Consider the following 21,059-nt stretch of genomic DNA (forward strand, 5'->3'; position numbering starts at 1 on the left):
CTCCCAAAAGCAGCCACAGCCGAGGCAAAAGTATCAAATTTGAAAAATTTTGAAAAAGTGTGAAGAGAAGACCAAGTTGCAGCCTTGCAAATCTGTTCTACAGAAGCTTCATTTTTGAATGCCCATGAGGAAGCAACAGCCCTAGTGGAATGAGCCGTAACTTTCAGGAGGCTGCTGTCCAGCAGTCTCATATGCAAAACCACTGCCATAAATAAAAGTAAATTCAGGTTTAAGAGGTCCTCTCCCTCCTGTAGCCCTGTGGAAGATGATAAGGCCTGAGTTAGTACTTGCTTAGGCCATCAGGATAAGGGCAGCAAATATATATGGGAGGCACAGTGAGAATTATGGCCCACCAGTTCCCATTGCTTTAAAGCCACCAAAAGCTCTCCTGTAGAGACTGATATGGACTACGGCTACACCCTACCCTAGAACAAAGTAGCACTCTCTGGCACCACTTTAAAAATAATAAACTGTTGATTAAAGAATCTAATCTAACACCTCACTTTAACTCTTCCTATCACTAACGTAGGCAAAGAGAATGACTGAGGTGGGAGGGAAGGGAGGAGCTATATATATATATATATACAGCTCTGCTGTGGTGCTCTTTGCCTCCTCCTGCTGACCAGGAGGTGAAATCCCACAAGTAAGGCTGAAATCCGTGGACTCATCGTGTCTTTAAAAAGAAATAGGAGATGGAGAGAAGGGAATACTTGGTCTCTCCAATTCCTTAGAAACAATCTCCGAAGCTTGTTTAGGAACCGGAAAAACCTCTGAGTAAGAAGGAACTTCAAAATATCTGTCCAATTTACTCGACTTCGCAAGAGCGACCGCTACTGTGGAATCACAGTCTAAGGCAACCAAAACCTCCATTAGTAACAGGCGTAGGTGTTCTAGTTTAAATCTAAAAGAGACAACCTCTGAATCCGTCAGAGGTAAAGTACATTCTGATTCTGAAATTTCTCCCTCAGATACTGCCGTAGGATGATCCTCCTGTCCTTGGAGGGGAACTTCAGAAATAGCCACAATGGCGTCAGAACTGACTGAATGTCTGGCCTCTCTCTTACGCTTAACTTGTAACATTGGAAAGGCAGACAATGCATCAAAAATTGTAGAAGACATAAGGGAAGCTATGTCTTTTAAAGTAACTTAACCGGGCGCTAGAGCAGAGGTGCAGGGCACTGCTTGTGCGGGTAGTACATTTTGGGACGTTTGGGGAGAAAGCTGCGGCATAACTTGACCCTATTAATTGAGTCTGATGCAACATTGGCCTTAGAAAAATTTTGCTCAGAAAAATAGGATCCCTAAAATTTAAAGTCCCGTGAATACATGTAGGACAGAAAGGGATTGGTGGTTCTACATTTGCTTCCAAACACAATGAGCAAGAAGCATATTGAAAGGTTTCTTGATCCATTCTTAAACAAAATTTAGCCTAGTAAAAAATAAAATTAATGCTTAACAAAAATGGTAGTGTCACTTTAAATACAAAGAGGCAACTGCTTTGTTTTGTGCAATGACAAGCAATAATGTTACATCAAAAGTAAATTTTTTACCTCAAGAAAACTATTTATAAAAATAAAAGCACCCCTTCACCTTTCATACAGTGTGCTGAGGTGCTCCTACCTGACCAGCAACGACTGGAATGAAAAAAGCAACAGCGCAATCTATTTCAGTCATGCGCTACAGAGAAGCAGGAAAAAACAAATCTCCAACAGGTGTTAGAAAAGCATGTCCTTATTGCAGAATCATGCGCTTCTACACCGCTGTTAAGAATGCCTCACTTTCTCAATGTAGAATAACTGCCCGACTGCTGCGCAACGTTTTTGTTTAAAATGGCGCGAGTCGGAAGCCCCGCCCATCGTGGGCGTGAAGAGAAGTAACTGACACAGAAACGTCCTAAACTGAAAGTAAGAGGACGAATATGGTGGAAAAATGAGCAAACGTTTATTTGAAATAAAAAGGCCTGTCCCCAGCCCCTGTACTTGCACCACAACTGTCATTAAATCCTGAACCAGGAGAGTTAAAAAATAAGTCAAAATGGGAATAAAGTGCTAGCCCTTTCCTGGGTCCCCCAGAAACAAATAAGCAGCACTTACCTTAATGTCTGACTGACAGCTAGGCAGATCACATGTTTAAGAGGTTCTCTCCCTCCTATGGACCAGTTGAGAAAAAAAAAAAAAAAACATAATTTATGCTTACCTGATAAATTCCTTTCTTCTGTAGTGTGATCAGTCCACGGGTCATCATTACTTCTGGGATATTACTCCTCCCCAACAGGAAGTGCAAGAGGATTCACCCAGCAGAGCTGCATATAGCTCCTCCCCTCTACGTCACTCCCAGTCATTCGACCAAGGACCAACGAGAAAGGAAAAGCCAAGGGTGAAGTGGTGACTGGAGCATAAATTAAAAAATATTTACCTGCCTTAAAAACAGGGCGGGCCGTGGACTGATCACACTACAGAAGAAAGGAATTTATCAGGTAAGCATAAATTATGTTTTCTTCTGTTAAGTGTGATCAGTCCACGGGTCATCATTACTTCTGGGATACCAATACCAAAGCAAAAGTACACGGATGACGGGAGGGATAGGCAGGCTCTTTATACAGAAGGAACCACTGCCTGAAGAACCTTTCTCCCAAAAATAGCCTCCGATGAAGCAAAAGTGTCAAATTTGTAAAATTTGGAAAAAGTATGAAGCGAAGACCAAGTTGCAGCCTTGCAAATCTGTTCAACAGAGGCCTCATTCTTGAAGGCCCAAGTGGAAGCCACAGCTCTAGTAGAATGAGCTGTAATTCTTTCAGGAGGCTGCTGTCCAGCAGTCTCATAAGCTAAACGAATTATGCTACAAAGCCAAAAAGAAAGAGAGGTAGCGGAAGCTTTTTGACCTCTCCTCTGCCCAGAGTAAATGACAAACAGAGAAGACGTTTGTCGAAATTCCTTAGTTGCCTGTAAGTAAAATTTTAGAGCACGGACTACATCCAGGTTGTGCAGTAGACGTTCCTTCTTTGAAGAAGGATTTGGGCATAAAGAAGGAACAACAATCTCTTGATTGATATTCCTGTTAGTAACTACCTTAGGTAAGAACCCAGGTTTAGTACGCAGGACTACCTTATCCGAATGAAAAATCAAATAAGGAGAATCACAATGTAAGGCTGATAATTCAGAGACTCTTCGAGCCGAGGAAATAGCCATTAAAAATAGAACTTTCCAAGATAACAACTTTATATCAATGGAATGAAGGGGTTCAAACGGAACGCCCTGTAAAACATTAAGAACAAGGTTTAAACTCCATGGTGGAGCAACAGTTTTAAACACAGGCTTAATTCTGGCCAAAGCCTGACAAAAAGCCTGGACGTCAGGAACTTCTGACAGACGTTTGTGTAACAGAATGGACAGAGCTGAGATCTGTCCCTTTAATGAACTAGCAGATAAACCCTTTTCTAAACCTTCTTGTAGAAAAGACAATATCCTAGGAATCCTAACCTTACTCCAAGAGTAACCTTTGGATTCACACCAATATAGGTATTTACGCCATATCTTATGGTAAATCTTTCTGGTAACAGGTTTCCTAGCCTGTATTAAGGTATCAATAACTGACTCAGAAAATCCACGTCTTGATAAAATCAAGCGTTCAATTTCCAAGCAGTCAGCTTCAGAGAAGTTAGATTTTGATGTTTGAAGGGACCCTGTATCAGAAGGTCCTGTTTCAGAGGTAGAGACCAAGGTGGACAGGATGACATGTCCACCAGGTCTGCATACCAAGTCCTGCGTGGCCACGCAGGTGCTATTAGAATCACTGATGCTCTCTCTTGTTTGATTCTGGCAATCAATCGAGGAAGCAACGGGAAGGGTGGAAACACGTAAGCCATCCTGAAGTCCCAAGGTGCTGTCAGAGCATCTATCAGGACTGCTCCTGGATCCCTGGATCTGGACCCGTAACGAGGAAGCTTGGCGTTCTGTCGAGACGCCATGAGATCTATCTCTGGTTTGCCCCAACGTCGAAGTATTTGGGCAAAGATCTCCGGATGAAGTTCCCACTCCCCCGGATGAAAAGTCTGACGACTTAAGAAATCCGCCTCCCAGTTCTCCACTCCCGGGATGTGGATTGCTGACAGGTGGCAAGAGTGAGACTCTGCCCAGCAAATTATATTTGATACTTCCATCATAGCTAGGGAGCTTCTTGTCCCTCCCTGATGGTTGATGTAAGCTACAGTCGTGATGTTGTCCGACTGAAACCTGATGAACCCCCGAGTTGTCAACTGGGGCCAAGCCAGGAGGGCATTGAGAACTGCTCTCAATTCCAGAATGTTTATTGGCAGGAGACTCTCCTCCTGACTCCATTGTCCCTGAGCCTTCAGAGAATTCCAGACGGCACCCCAACCTAGAAGGCTGGCGTCTGTTGTTACAATTGTCCAGTCTGGTCTGCTGAATGGCATCCCCCTGGACAGATGTGGCCGAGAAAGCCACCATAGAAGAGAATTTCTGGTCTCTTGATCCAGATTCAGAGAAGGGGATAAGTCTGAGTAATCCCCATTCCACTGACTTAGCATGCACAGTTGCAGTGGTCTGAGGTGTAAGCGTGCAAAGGGTACTATGTCCATTGCCGCTACCATTAAGCCAATTACCTCCATGCATTGAGCCACTGACGGGTGTTGAATGGAATGAAGGGTGCGGCAAGCACTTTGAAGTCTTGTTAGCCTGTCCTCTGTCAGGTAAATCTTCATTTCTACAGAATCTATAAGAGTCCCCAGGAAGGGAACTCTTGTGAGTGGAACGAGTGAACTTTTCTTTTCGTTCACCTTCCATCCATGTGACCTTAGAAATGCCAGCACTAACTCTGTATGAGACTTGGCAGTTTGAAAGCTTGAAGCTTGTATCAGAATGTCGTCTAGGTATGGAGCTACCGAGATTCCCCGCGGTCTTAGTACCGCCAGAAGAGCACCCAGAACCTTTGTGAAGATTCTTGGAGCTGTAGCCAATCCGAATGGAAGAGCCACAAACTGGTAATGCCTGTCTAGGAAGGCAAACCTTAGGTACCGATAATGATCTTTGTGAATCGGTATGTGAAGGTAAGCATCTTTTAAATCTACAGTGGTCATGTATTGACCCTCTTGGATCATAGGTAAAATTGTCCGAATAGTCTCCATCTTGAACGATGGAACTCTTAGGAATTTGTTTAGGATCTTTAAGTCCAGGATTGGTCTGAAAGTTCCCTCTTTTTTGGGAACCACAAACAGATTTGAGTAAAACCCCTGTCCCTGTTCCGATCGTGGAACTGGATGGATTACTCCCATTAACAAGAGCTCTTGTACGCAGCGTAGAAACGCCTCTTTCTTTGTCTGGATTGTTGACAATCTTGACAGATGAAATCTCTCTCTTGGAGGAGAGTATTTGAAGTCCAGAAGGTATCCCTGAGATATTATCTCTAGCGCCCAGGGATCCTGAACATCTCTTGCCCAAGCCTGGGCGAAGAGAGAAAGTCTGCCCCCCACTAGATCCGATCCCGGATCGGGGGCCCTCAATTCATGCTGTTTTAGGGGCAGCAGCAGGTTTCCTAGTCTGCTTGCCCTTGTTCCAGGACTGGTTAGGTTTCCAGCCTTGTCTGTAGCGAGCAACAGCTCCTTCCTGTTTTGGTGCAGAGGAAGTTGATGCTGCTCCTGCTTTGAAATTACGAAAGGAACGAAAATTAGACTGTCTAGTCTTGTCTTTGGCTTTGTCCTGAGGCAGGGCATGGCCTTTACCTCCTGTAATGTCAGCGATAATCTCTTTCAACCCGGGCCCGAATAAGGTCTGCCCTTTGAAAGGTATATTAAGCAATTTAGACTTAGAAGTAACATCAGCTGACCAGGATTTTAGCCACAGCGCCCTGCGTGCCTGAATGGCGAATCCTGAATTCTTCGCCGTAAGTTTAGTAAGATGTACTACGGCCTCCGAAATGAATGAATTAGCTAGTTTAAGGACTCTAAGCCTGTCCGTAATGTCGTCCAGAGTAGCTGAACCAATGTTCTCTTCCAGAGACTCAATCCAGAATGCCGCTGCAGCCGTGATCGGCGCAATGCATGCAAGGGGTTGCAATATAAAACCTTGTTGAACAAACATTTTCTTTAGGTAACCCTCTAACTTTTTATCCATTGGATCTGAAAAAGCACAGCTATCCTCCACCGGGATAGTGGTACGCTTAGCTAAAGTAGAAACTGCTCCCTCCACCTTAGGGACCGTTTGCCATAAGTCCCTTGTGGTGGCGTCTATTGGAAACATTTTTCTAAATATCGGAGGGGGTGAGAACGGCACACCGGGTCTATCCCACTCCTTAGTAACAATTTCAGTAAGTCTCTTAGGTATAGGAAAAACCTCAGTACTCGTCGGTACCGCAAAATATTTATCCAACCTACACATTTTCTCTGGTATTGCAACTGTGTTACAATCATTCAGAGCCGCTAACACCTCCCCTAGTAATACACGGAGGTTTTCCAGTTTAAATTTAAAATTTGAAATATCTGAATCCAGTCTGTTTGGATCAGAACCGTCACCCACAGAATGAAGTTCTCCGTCCTCATGTTCTGCCACCTGTGACGCAGTGTCTGACATGGCCCTAATATTATCAGCGCACTCTGTTCTCACCCCAGAGTGATCACGCTTACCTCTTAGTTCTGGTAATTTAGCCAAAACCTCAGTCATAACAGTAGCCATATCCTGTAATGTGATTTGTAATGGCCGCCCAGATGTACTCGGCGCTACAATATCACGCACCTCCCTCTGAGCGGGAGATGTAGGTACTGACACGTGAGGCGAGTTAGTCGGCATAACTCTCCCCTCGTTGTTTGGTGAAATTTGTTCAATTTGTACAGATTGACTTTTATTTAAAGTAGCATCAATACAGTTAGTACATAAATTTCTATTGGGCTCCACTTTGGCATTGCAACAAATGACACAGGTATCATCCTCTGAATCAGACATGTTTAACACACTAGCAAATAAACTTGCAACTTGGAAATACAATTCAATTAGAATAATATTAAAACGTACTGTGCCTTTAAGAAGCACAGAAGATCTATGACAGTTGAAAATTAATAAATTGAAACAGTTATAGCCTCAATCCTTGTAAACAACACAACTTTAGCAAAGGTTTAATCCCATTAGCAAAGATAACAAATTCTGAAAGCAGGAAACAAATTACAGAATAAACGTTTTTTATCTCAGTCAAACTATAATTCTCACAGCTCTGCTGAGAGAAATTACCTCCCTCAAAATAAGTTTTGAAGACCCCTGAGCTCTGTAGAGATGAACCGGATCATGCAGGGAATACAATGAGTTGCCGACTGAAATATTTGATGCATAGTAAAAGCGCCAAAAAACGGCCCCTCCCCCTCACAACACAGCAGTGAGGGAGAACAGAAACTGTCAGAAAAACAGATTAAGCAACTGCCAAGTGGAAAAATAGTGCCCAAACATTTATTCACACAGTACCTCAGCAAATGAAAACGATTTTACATTCCAGCAAAAACGTTAAACATAATCTCTAGTTATTAAACAGCTTTATGTATTTCTTACAGTGTAATTCTAGTGAAGTACCATTCCCCAGAATACTGAAGTGTAAAGTATACATACATGACATTATATTGGTATGGCAGGATTTTCTCATCAATTCCATTGTCAGAAAATAAAAACTGCTACATACCTCTATGCAGATTCATCTGCCCGCTGTCCCCTGATCTGAAGTTTACCTCACTCCTCAGATGGCCGAGAACAGCAATATGATCTTAACTACTCCGGCTAAAATCATAGCAAAACTCTGGTAGATTCTTCTTCAAACTCTGCCAGAGAGGTAATAACACACTCCGGTGCTATTTAAAATAACAAACTTTTGATTGAAGATATAAAACTAAGTATAATCACCATAGTCCTCTCACACATCCTATCTAGTCGTTGGGTGCAAGAGAATGACTGGGAGTGACGTAGAGGGGAGGAGCTATATGCAGCTCTGCTGGGTGAATCCTCTTGCACTTCCTGTTGGGGAGGAGTAATATCCCAGAAGTAATGATGACCCGTGGACTGATCACACTTAACAGAAGAAAAGGCATGCTGAGTAATCCATCACCTGAGACTAAGGCATACAGGTCAGCAGATATATGGGAGGCGCAGTGAGAATTATGTCCCACAAGCTCCCATTGCTCTAAAGCCACCAAAAGCTCTACTGAAGAGACTGATATGGACTACGGCTACACCCTAGAAAAAAGCAGCACAAACTTGCACTACTTTAAAAATAATAAACTCTTGATTGAAGAATTTAATCTAACACCTCACTTTACCTCTTCTATCACTAACGTAGGCAAAGAGAATGACTGGGGTGGGAGAGAAGGGAGGAGCTATTTAACAGCTCTGCTGTGGTGCTCTTTGCCGCCTCCTGCTGACCAGGAGGTGAATATTCCATAAGTAATGAAGATGACCCGTGGACTCAGTGTCTTTAAAAAGAAATGAGAAAAAAAAAGCAACAAGGTGCAGAGGTGCCTGAGGTTTATAGCATGACAAAAGCCTGTCTTAAAACCAGGATGGACCGTGGACTCACCGTGTCAAGAAAGAAAGAAATTTATCAGGTAAGCATAAATTTGTTTTTCTTTCTAATGACACGGTGAGTCCATGGATTATCTAATTACTATTGGGAATCAATACCCAAGCTACAGTATACAGATAAGGGAGGGACAAGACAGGGAACCTAAACGGAAGGCACCACTGCTTGAAGAACCTTTCTCCCAAAAGAGGTCTCAGCCGAGGCAAAAGTGTCAAATTTATAGTATTTTGAAAAAGTGTGAAGAGAGGTCCAAGTTACAGCCTTGCAAATCTGTTCCACAGAAGCTTCATTTTTGAATGCCCAGAAAGAAGAAACAGCCCTCGTAGAATGAGCCGTAACTCTCTCAGGAGGCTGCTGTCCAGCAGTTTCATAGGCAAACCTAATGATACCCTTCAGCCACAAAGAAAGAGAGAAGTAGCCATAACTTTCTGCCCCTTACGTCTCCCAGAGAATACCACAGAGCAGACGACTGACGAAAATCCTTAGTCGCCTGTAAATAGAATTTTAAGGCACGCACCACGTCCAGAGTGTACAGAAGCCGTTCCTTCTGGGAAGGATTAGGACACAAGGAAGGAACAACAATCTCCTGATTAATATTCCGATCTGAAACTACTTTAGGGAGAAACCCTAACTTAGTACGCAAAACTACCTTTTGCGAATGAAAAATAAGGTAAGGAGACTCATACTGTAATGCAGACAACTCTGACACTCTACGAGCAGATGAAATGGCAACAAGAAACAAAACTTTCCAAGATAACAACTTAATATCTAAGAAATGCATATGCTCAAACAAAGCCACTTGAAGAACCTTAAGAACTAAATTAAGTCTCCAGGGAGGAGTAACTGGCTTGAACACAGGCCTGACAAAACGATTGCACGTCTGGGACATCCGCCAGACATTTATGTAACAAAATAGACCAGGCAGATATTTGACCTTTTAGGGAACTTGCCGATAAACTCTTCTCCAAACCTTCTAGGAGGAAGGATAGATTTCTAGGAATCCTAACTATTTCAAGAGTAGCCCTTGGATTCACCCCAATACAGATATTTACGCCATTTCTTATGGTAAATCTTTCTAGTCACAGGTTTACGAGCCTGAATCATGGTTTCAATGACCGATTCCGAAAATCATCGCTTAGATAAAATTAAGCATTCAATCTCCAAGCAGTCAGCTTCAGAGACACTAGATTTGGATGAAGGAAGGGCCCTTGAAGTAGAAGGTCCTTTCTCAACATAAGTCTCCAAGGTGGAAGAGATGACATGTCCACCAGGTCTGCATACCAAATCCTGCAAGGCCACGCCAGTGCAATGAGGATCACCGATGCCCTCTCCTGCTTGATTCGAGCAATGACCGAAGGTAGAAGAGCGAACGGAGGAAATAGGTAAGCAAGACTGAAATTCCAAGGTACCGCCAGTACAGCCTGAGGGGTCCCTTGACCTTGACCCGTACCTCGGAAGCTTGGCATTCTGCCAAGATGCCATGAGATCCAATTCCGGCTGACCCCATTTGAGAATCAGGCTGGAAAACACTTTCCGATTGAGTTCCCACTCCCCCAGGTCAGGAAGTCCACCTCCCAGTTGTCCACTCCTGGGATGTGGATCGCCTACAGACAGCAATTGTGGGTATCCGCCCACTGAATTATCTTGGCTACTTCTGTCATGGCCAAGGAACTCAGAGTTCCTGCCTGATGGTTGATGCAAGCCACTGAAGTTATGTTGTCCGACTGGAACCTGATGAACCGGGCCGAGGCTAACTGAGGCCAGGCGAGCATTGAAGATTGCTCTCAGCTCCAGAACGTTTATAACTCCGACCGAGTCCATGTCCCCTGAGCCTTTAGAGAGCCCCAGACTGCTCCCCATCCCAGAAGGCTGGCGTCTGTTGTCACAATCACCCAGGTGGGTCTGCGGAAGCAAGTTTCCTGGGAGAGATGGTCCTGAGACAACCACCAAAGGAGAGAGTCCCTCGTCTCCCGTTCCACATGTAATCATGGAGACAGGTCCGCATAATCTCTGTTCCTCTGCCTGAGCATGCATAACTGCAGAGGTCTGAGATGGAAACAGGCAAACGGGATGATGTCCATAGCTGCAACAATCAGACCGATTACCTCCATACATTGAGCCACTGACTGCCAAGGAGAGGATTGAAGTGCTAGACAAGAATCGAAAATCTTTGATTTCCTGACTTCTGTCAGAAATATCTTCATTGATAAGGAATCTATTAAGGTTCCCAAGAAAGTTGGAACCAAGGAACTCTTTTCCAAGTTCACCTTCCATCCGTGAGATCGCTGGAAAATAACAGTGTGGGATTTTGCCTGATGAAAGGATGGTGCCTGAACCAGAATGTCATCCAGATAAGGCGCCACTGTAATGCCCTGCAACCGGAGCACCACCAACAGTGATCCCAGAACCTTTGATAAAATTCTGGGAGCTGTGGCGAGGCCAAATGTAAGACCCACAAACTGGAAGTGTTTGTCTAGAAAAGCAAACCTCATATATGTGATGGTCCTTGAGGATGGGGACATGTAAGTACGCATCCTTTAAATTTACCGTTGTCATAAATTGACCCTCCTGAACCAAGGGAAAAATGGAACGAATAGTTTCCATCTTGAAGGACGGTACTCTGAGGAACTTGTTTAGGCTTTTGAGATCTAGAATTGGTCTGAAAGTTCCCTCTTTTTTTGGGAACCACGAACAGATTGGAATAAAATCCCAGACCCTGCTCCTGTCTTGGGACAGGAACTATCACTCCTAGGTCGGAAAGGTCTTGAACACAGTGTAAGAACGCTTCTTTTTGTCTGGTCTACAGATAATCTTGAGGAGAAGAAACCTGCCCCTGGGAGGAAATGTTTTGAACTCTAGTTTGTATCCCTGGGACACGATGTCCAACGCCCAGGGATCCTGAACATCCCGAACCTAAGCCTGAGTGAAGAAAGAAAATCTGCCCCCCACAATATCCGGTCACGGATCGGGGGCAGACCATTCATGCTGTCTTTGAGTCAATAGCAGGCTTCTTGATTGTTTTCCCTTGTTCCAAGACTGGTTAGGCCTCCAGGAAGGCTTAAACTGTTTCTGCTTGAACAGAGAGGAGTGCTTATTTTTGAAGTTTCGAAAGGAACTAAAATTGCTCTGACGTCCCTTCTGCTTATTTCGCTTGCCCTGAGGGAGGAAATGACCCTTTCCTCCCGTAATGTCAGAAATTATTTCCATCAATCCTGGCCCAAACAAGCTCTTTCCCTTGTAGGGAATAGCCAAAAGCTTAGACTTAGATGACACATCCGCAGACCAAGATTTTAACCATAAAGCTCTGCGGGCCAGCACAGCAAAACCAGAAATCTTTGCTCCCAGTTTAATAACCTGTAGGGAAGCATCCGTAATAAAGGAATTGGCCAACTTAAGGGCCTTAATCCTATCCAGGATCTCTTCAAGGGGAGTGTCTGTCCTAATAGAATCAGACAACGCATCAAACCAGTATGCCGCCGCACTAGTGACGGTAGCAATGCACACTGCAGGTTGCCATTGTAAATCCTGGTGTACATACATCTTCTTGAGTAACCCCTCTAATTTTTTGTCCATAGTTCTTTAAAAGAACAACTATCCTCTATAGGAATAGTGGTCGTCTTAGCCAGAGTGGAAATTGCCCCTTCCACCTTGGGTACCGTCTGCCAAGACTCCTTAATAGAATCTGCTATAGGAAACATCTTTTTAAATATAGGGGATGGAGAAAAAGGTATACCAGGTCTCTCCCATTCCTTAGCAATAATCTCTGTAGCTCGATCTGGTACAGGAAAAACCTCCACCACGGAAGGTACATCAAAATATTTGTTTAGCTTACTGGATTTCTTAGGATTGACAACGACAGTAGTGTCGCTGTCGTCCAGTGTAGCTAAAACCTCCTTAAGTAACAGACAGAGGTGTTCTAGCTTAAACCTGAAGGATACAACTTCAGTATCAACAGAAAGATTTACACTGTCTGAGTCTGATATTTCACCCTCAGATGCTACCAAAGTATCCTCCTCCTCAGGCTTCTGGGAGGGGGCATTTGAAATAGCAACAACTGTGTCAGTAACATCACTTACTGATTGTTTATTTTTCCTCTTGCTCTTTCCCTGCAGCATGGGAAAAGCAGACAACGCACCAGAAACCACAGAGGACATGAGGGAAGCGATGTCTTGCAACGTAACTCCAGGTGGAGTAAGAGGAAGCGCAGGGCACTGGAAGATTGTACGATAAATTACGACATATGAGGAGAAAGCAGCAGCATATCTTGAACATTGTCAGTAGACTCAAGCACAGCATCCGCCCTAGACAATGTTGGCTCAGAATAAAGTCTATCCCTATAATGTAAAGTTCTCTCAATACATGAGGAACAGAAAGGGATTGGTCGTCCAACATTAGCATCAAAACATAAACAACATGTAACATCTTGCAGGGCCTCTTGGTTCATCTTTATTCACCAACAAAACTGAATAAATAGATAACTGATATTTTATTGAGAAAATACCTCACACACAAAAAAAAACCAAAAAAACTTTACTGTTCCTTTATTATTTTGCTGAAAAATAAAAGAGTTTATTTTTAAAATTTGAAAGTAACATAATGAAAAATTAAATACACCGGACACCTTTACACCTCAGCTTAACTTTGCTGAGGTGCTTACCCTCTTGACTAACACCGGAGTGTATACACAACCTCTTTATTCTGTCAATTGAAGTCCGTAATACAGCCAAAAACTGACACCGCTTTCTTTGCTATGGAACAGAGGAAGTATAAGGGAAAAGTGCGCAACTAAATTTGCTGCTTCCAATAACCCCGCCCATCGTGGGCGTTATAAGAAAAAAAACTCCCTATGACCAAAAGTATAGCAATGCCATAGTATCATTACTAAAGTAAAAAACACCACCTCTGAGCCTGCTTCTCGTCCCCAGTGTCTGCAATTACTGCCCGTAATAAAATATTCCCCAAATCATAGGAGAACTTTTCATTTTGTCCCAAACTTGTTTAAATTTATTTAAAAACAGAATTTATGTTTACCTGATAAATTACTTTCTCCAACGGTGTGTCCGGTCCACGGCGTCATCCTTACTTGTGGGATATTCTCTTCCCCAACAGGAAATGGCAAAGAGCCCAGCAAAGCTGGTCACATGATCCCTCCTAGGCTCCGCCTACCCCAGTCATTCGACCGACGTAAAGGAGGAATATTTGCATAGGAGAAACCATATGGTACCGTGGTGACTGTAGTTAAAGAAAATAAATTATCAGACCTGATTAAAAAAACCAGGGCGGGCCGTGGACCGGACACACCGTTGGAGAAAGTAATTTATCAGGTAAACATAAATTCTGTTTTCTCCAACATAGGTGTGTCCGGTCCACGGCGTCATCCTTACTTGTGGGAACCAATACCAAAGCTTTAGGACACGGATGAAGGGAGGGAGCAAATCAGGTCACCTAAATGGAAGGCACCACGGCTTGCAAAACCTTTCTCCCAAAAATAGCCTCAGAAGAAGCAAAAGTATCAAATTTGTAAAATTTGGTAAAAGTGTGCAGTGAAGACCAAGTCGCTGCCCTACATATCTGATCAACAGAAGCCTCGTTCTTGAAGGCCCATGTGGAAGCCACAGCCCTAGTGGAATGAGCTGTGATTCTTTCGGGAGGCTGCCGTCCGGCAGTCTCGTAAGCCAATCTGATGATGCTTTTAATCCAAAAAGAGAGAGAGGTAGAAGTTGCTTTTTGACCTCTCCTTTTACCAGAATAAACAACAAACAAGGAAGATGTTTGTCTAAAATCCTTTGTAGCATCTAAATAGAATTTTAGAGCGCGAACAACATCCAAATTGTGCAACAAACGTTCCTTCTTTGAAACTGGTTTCGGACACAGAGAAGGTACGATAATCTCCTGGTTAATGTTTTTGTTAGAAACAACTTTTGGAAGAAAACCAGGTTTAGTACGTAAAACCACCTTATCTGCATGGAACACCAGATAAGGAGGAGAACACTGCAGAGCAGATAATTCTGAAACTCTTCTAGCAGAAGAAATTGCAACTAAAAACAAAACTTTCCAAGATAATAACTTAATATCAACGGAATGCAAGGGTTCAAACGGAACCCCCTGAAGAACTGAAAGAACTAAATTGAGACTCCAAGGAGGAGTCAAAGGTTTGTAAACAGGCTTAATTCTAACCAGAGCCTGAACAAAGGCTTGAACATCTGGCACAGCGGCCAGCTTTTTGTAAAGTAACACAGACAAGGCAGAAATCTGTCCCTTCAGGGAACTTGCAGATAATCCTTTTTCCAATCCTTCTTGAAGGAAGGATAGAATCCTAGGAATCTTAACCTTGTCCCAAGGGAATCCTTTAGATTCACACCAACAGATATATTTTTTCCAAATTTTGTGGTAAATCTTTCTAGTTACAGGCTTTCTGGCCTGAACAAGAGTATCGATAACAGAATCTGAGAATCCTCGCTTCGATAAGATCAAGCGTTCAATCTCCAAGCAGTCAGCTGGAGTGAAACCAGATTCGGATGTTCGAACGGACCCTGAACAAGAAGGTCTCGTCTCAAAGGTAGCTTCCAAGGAGGAGCCGATGACATATTCACCAGATCTGCGTACCAAGTCCTGCGTGGCCACGCAGGAGCTATCAAGATCACCGACGCCCTCTCCTGATTGATCCTGGCTACCAGCCTGGGGATGAGAGGAAACGGCGGGAACACATAAGCTAGTTTGAAGGTCCAAGGTGCTACTAGTGCATCCACTAGAGCCGCCTTGGGATCCCTGGATCTGGACCCGTAGCAAGGAACTTTGAAGTTCTGACGAGAGGCCATCAGATCCATGTCTGGAATGCCCCACAGCTGAGTGACTTGGGCAAAGATTTCCGGATGGAGTTCCCACTCCCCCGGATGCAATGTCTGACGACTCAGAAAATCCGCTTCCCAATTTTCCACTCCTGGGATGTGGATAGCAGACAGGTGGCAGGAGTGAGACTCCGCCCATAGAATGATTTTGGTCACTTCTTCCATCGCCAGGGAACTCCTTGTTCCCCCCTGATGGTTGATGTACGCAACAGTTGTCATGTTGTCTGATTGAAACCGTATGAACTTGGCCCTCGCAAGCTGAGGCCAAGCCTTGAGAGCATTGAATATCGCTCTCAGTTCCAGAATATTTATCGGTAGAAGAGATTCTTCCCGAGACCAAAGACCCTGAGCTTTCAGGAATCCCCAGACCGCGCCCCAGCCCATCAGACTGGCGTCGGTCGTGACAATGACCCACTCTGGTCTGCGGTATGTCATCCCTCGTGACAGGTTGTCCAGGGACAGCCACCAACGGAGTGAGTCTCTGGTCCTCTGATTTACTTGTATCTTCGGAGACAAGTCTGTATAGTCCCCATTCCACTGACTGAGCATGCACAGTTGTAATGGTCTTAGATGAATGCGTGCAAAAGGAACTATGTCCATTGCCGCTACCATCAACCCGATCACTTCCATGCACTGAGCTATGGAAGGAAGAGGAACGGAATGGAGTATCCGACAAGAGTCTAGAAGTTTTGTTTTTCTGGCCTCTGTCAGAAAAATCCTCATTTCTAAGGAGTCTATTATTGTTCCCAAGAAGGGAACCCTTGTAGACGGAGATAGAGAACTCTTTTCCACGTTCACTTTCCATCCGTGAGATCTGAGAAAGGCCAGGACAATGTCCGTGTGAGCCTTTGCTTGAGGAAGGGACGACGCTTGAATCAGAATGTCGTCCAAGTAAGGTACTACAGCAATGCCCCTTGGTCTTAGCACAGCTAGAAGGGACCCTAGTACCTTTGTGAAAATCCTTGGAGCAGTGGCTAATCCGAAAGGAAGCGCCACGAACTGGTAATGTTTGTCCAGGAATGCGAACCTCAGGAACCGATGATGTTCCTTGTGGATAGGAATATGTAGATACGCATCCTTTAAATCCACCGTGGTCATGAATTGACCTTCCTGGATGGAAGGAAGAATAGTTCGAATGGTTTCCATCTTGAACGATGGAACCTTGAGAAACTTGTTTAAGATCTTGAGATCTAAGATTGGTCTGAACGTTCCCTCTCTTTTGGGAACTATAAACAGATTGGAGTAGAACCCCATCCCTTGTTCTCTTAATGGAACGGGATGAATCACTCCCATTTTTAACAGGTCTTCTACACAATGTAAGAATGCCTGTCTTTTTATGTGGTCTGAAGACAACTGAGACCTGTGGAACCTCCCCCTTGGGGGAAGTCCCTTGAATTCCAGAAGATAACCTTGGGAGACTATTTCTAGCGCCCAAGGATCCATAACATCTCTTGCCCAAGCCTGAGCGAAGAGAGAGAGTCTGCCCCCCACCAGATCCGGTCCCGGATCGGGGGCCAACATTTCATGCTGTCTTGGTAGCAGTGGCAGGTTTCTTGGCCTGCTTTCCCTTGTTCCAGCCTTGCATTGGTCTCCAAGCTGGCTTGGCTTGAGAAGTATTACCCTCTTGCTTAGAGGACGTAGCACTTTGGGCTGGTCCGTTTCTACGAAAGGGACGAAAATTAGGTTTATTTTTTGCCTTGAAAGGCCGATCCTGAGGAAGGGCGTGGCCCTTACCCCCAGTGATATCCGAGATAATCTCTTTCAAGTCAGGGCCAAACAGCGTTTTCCCCTTGAAAGGAATGTTAAGTAGCTTGTTCTTGGAAGACGCATCAGCCGACCAAGATTTCAACCAAAGCGCTCTGCGCGCCACAATAGCAAACCCAGAATTCTTAGCCGCTAACCTAGCCAATTGCAAAGTGGCGTCTAGGGTGAAAGAATTAGCCAATTTGAGAGCATTGATTCTGTCCATAATCTCCTCATAAGGAGGAGAATCACTGTCGACCGCCTTTATCAGCTCATCGAACCAGAAACATGCGGCTGTAGCGACAGGGACAATGCATGAAATTGGTTGTAGAAGGTAACCCTGCTGAACAAACATCTTTTTAAGCAAACCTTCTAATTTTTTATCCATAGGATCTTTGAAAGCACAACTATCCTCTATGGGTATAGTGGTGCGTTTGTTTAAAGTGGAAACCGCTCCCTCGACCTTGGGGACTGTCTGCCATAAGTCCTTTCTGGGGTCGACCATAGGAAACAATTTTTTAAATATGGGGGGAGGGACGAAAGGAATACCGGGCCTTTCCCATTCTTTATTAACAATGTCCGCCACCCGCTTGGGTATAGGAAAAGCTTCTGGGAGCCCCGGCACCTCTAGGAACTTGTCCATTTTACATAGTTTCTCTGGGATGACCAACTTGTCACAATCATCCAGAGTGGATAATACCTCCTTAAGCAGAATGCGGAGATGTTCCAACTTAAATTTAAATGCAATCACATCAGGTTCAGCTTGTTGAGAAATGTTCCCTGAATCAGTAATTTCTCCCTCAGACAAAACCTCCCTGGCCCCATCAGACTGAGTTAGGGGCCCTTCAGAAATATTAATATCAGCGTCGTCATGCTCTTCAGTATCTAAAACAGAGCAGTCGCGCTTACGCTGATAAGTGTTCATTTTGGCTAAAATGTTTTTGACAGAATTATCCATTACAGCCGTTAATTGTTGCATAGTAAGGAGTATTGGCGCGCTAGATGTACTAGGGGCCTCCTGAGCGGGCAAGACTCGTGTAGACGAAGGAGGGAATGATGCAGTACCATGCTTACTCCCCTCACTTGAGGAATCATCTTGGGCATCATTGTCACATAAATCACATTTATTTAAATGAATAGGAATTCTGGCTTCCCCACATTCAGAACACAGTCTATCTGGTAGTTCAGACATGTTAAACAGGCATAAACTTGATAACAAGTACAAAAAACGTTTTAAAATAAAACCGTTACTGTCACTTTAAATTTTAAACTGAACACACTTTATTACTGCAAATGCGAAAAAACATGAAGGAATTGTTCAAAATTTACCAAATTTTCACCACAGTGTCTTAAAGCCTTAAAAGTATTGCACACCAAATTTGGAAGCTTTAACCCTTAAAATAACGGAACCGGAGCCGTTTTGAACTTTAACCCCTTTACAGTCCCTGGTATCTGCTTTGCTGAGACCCAACCAAGCCCCAAGGGGAAAACGATACCAAATGACGCCTTCAGAAAGTCTTTTCTAAGTATCAGAGCTCCTCTCACATGCGACTGCATGCCATGCCTCTCAAAAACAAGTGCGCAACACCGGCGCGAAAATGAGGCTCTGCCTATGCTTTGGGAAAGCCCCTAAAGAATAAGGTGTCTAAAACAGTGCCTGCCGATATTATTATATCAAAATACCCAGATAAAATGATTCCTCAAGGCTAAATATGTGTTAATAATCAATCGATTTAGCCCAAAAAAAGTCTACAGTCTTAATAAGCCCTTTTTGAAGCCCTTATTTACAATCGTAACAAACATGGCTTACCGGATCCCAGAGGGAAAATGACAGCTTCCAGCATTACATCGTCTTGTTAGAATGTGTCATACCTCAAGCAGCAAGAGACTGCTCACTGTTCCCCCAACTGAAGTTAATTGCTCTCAACAGTCCTGTGTGGAACAGCCATGGATTTTAGTGACGGTTGCTAAAATCATTTTCCTCATACAAACAGAAATCTTCATCTCTTTTCTGTTTCTGAGTAAATAGTACATACCAGCACTATTTCAAAATAACAAACTCTTGATTGAATAATAAAAACTACAGTTAAACACTAAAAAACTCTAAGCCATCTCCGTGGAGATGTTGCCTGTACAACGGCAAAGAGAATGACTGGGGTAGGCGGAGCCTAGGAGGGATCATGTGACCAGCTTTGCTGGGCTCTTTGCCATTTCCTGTTGGGGAAGAGAATATCCCACAAGTAAGGATGACGCCGTGGACCGGACACACCTATGTTGGAGAAAAAATCTTGCTTGAAGAATCTTCATTCTAACACCTAACTTTACCACTTCCTTGCTCTAATGTAGGCAAAGTGAATGACTGAGGTTGGAGGGAAGGGAGGTGATATTTAACAGCTTTGCTGTGGTGCTCTTTGCCGCCCTCCTGCTGGGCAGGAGTGATATTCCCAATAGTAATTAGATGATCCGTGGACTCATCGTGTCATTAGAAAGAAATACTAGCACTCAGCCACATGGACCAAGCAAATTATCATAGTCCATTTTTAGGAGAAGTTTACAAGCCAAGAATCAATTAAAATAGGTCTCGATAAACCCAGAAGCCAGGGGAACCACTGCCTTCTAAATTTTAAACAGATTTGTTGACCCATGCACTAGTACACTGGGATACGTATACAAAGCACAGGAAGCAGTACAAGTAATGTTCTGTCACAAATGCACAATAAGTAAACATTGCACATGGAAAGCAGTAGTGCTCACCTGTCGGTTTCTGCACCTCTAAGGACTTGCCCTTGTAAGTATCAAATAGATTGAGGGACGAATACTTCTTGCCATCCTTCCCTTTTGCATTCTGCCCCAGCCGCTCTGACATCGCGGGGGAAGCTCATTTAGTATGAACTGTGGAGAGGGGAAAGTTTTTTTTAACATGGATGGGTACAAAGAGTTAACAAAATAAAAAAAAATATATGAAAATTAAAAAAAAAAAATATTGGACTATGGTGGAAAACCGAGGGGCCAATAACATTCAATAAAATTGTAGGAGCTAACTTCCTAGTCATTGATATACACGTATGGCCTATGTTAATGTATGGGCAGACAATATTTCCAGGCAGGTAACCTGTACACCAGTGTGGCGAACAGGTTTTAACCAACCCTGTAACAGTCACCAGTTTGTCACAGAAAGGGTAACTGAACATTTCCACCTTAACCAGTTTGTCAAAGTCTAGCCACTCCAGGCAAGCTTTTGACTTAGTTCAGTGGGTGCAAGAATTAACAAACACTCTCTCTGAAATAGACCCAGAAAAATGCCACCCACACTAAATTATCTCTGCTGCCACCACCTTACGATTATTATATGGAAAACCCTAAGGAAAAACACAGTACTGTTATTACAAGTCTCTTTGGTAACATGGTTAAAATATTAGACAAAGGCAAAAAAACTTAAACATTATGAACGAAAAAAAGTGTGCCTTTATATAAAAAAAAGGAGTTCAACACAATTGCACAAAGCCAAACAGTTTAAAATATATATATATATATATATATATATATATATATATATATATATATATATATATATATATATATATATATATATATATATATATATATATATAACAGAACCTATAACTTTACAGAATAGCAGCTGTTCCAGGGATATATGGATGACCGCAGCCTCCCATGTAGAAAGACAATATTTTTTTTGCTAAATTCACCATTAAATAATCTGTGCCTATAGTAATGCTTCTATTACAATGTTATGCCGGCCCACAGGCATAAACTTTTTTAAGACAATGCAATGAACACCCAATCAGTGTGTGTTTCATATGACACCCTTCAAGTCCAGCTCTTTAAAAGCCCTTAGGAAGCCTATGAAGAGTGTATGTCACAACCCAGCCAAAAGTTGAA

General features: G+C 43.4%; 1 protein-coding gene across 1 annotated transcript in view; it reads right to left on the minus strand.

The window, feature by feature from the left end:
• PRRC2A (proline rich coiled-coil 2A) overlaps positions 1 to 21,059 on the minus strand; it is a 354,922-nt gene that overhangs the window by 276,912 nt on the left and 56,951 nt on the right. The window contains exon 2 of the mRNA XM_053721959.1: positions 19,911 to 20,048. Coding sequence (XP_053577934.1) covers positions 19,911 to 20,022 — 112 coding nt within the window. The 5' untranslated portion in view covers positions 20,023 to 20,048. The remainder of the gene's footprint in view (positions 1 to 19,910; positions 20,049 to 21,059) is intronic.

The sequence above is a fragment of the Bombina bombina genome, chromosome 7 (genome assembly GCF_027579735.1).
Source record: "Bombina bombina isolate aBomBom1 chromosome 7, aBomBom1.pri, whole genome shotgun sequence".
Taxonomy (NCBI): Eukaryota; Metazoa; Chordata; class Amphibia; order Anura; family Bombinatoridae; genus Bombina; species Bombina bombina.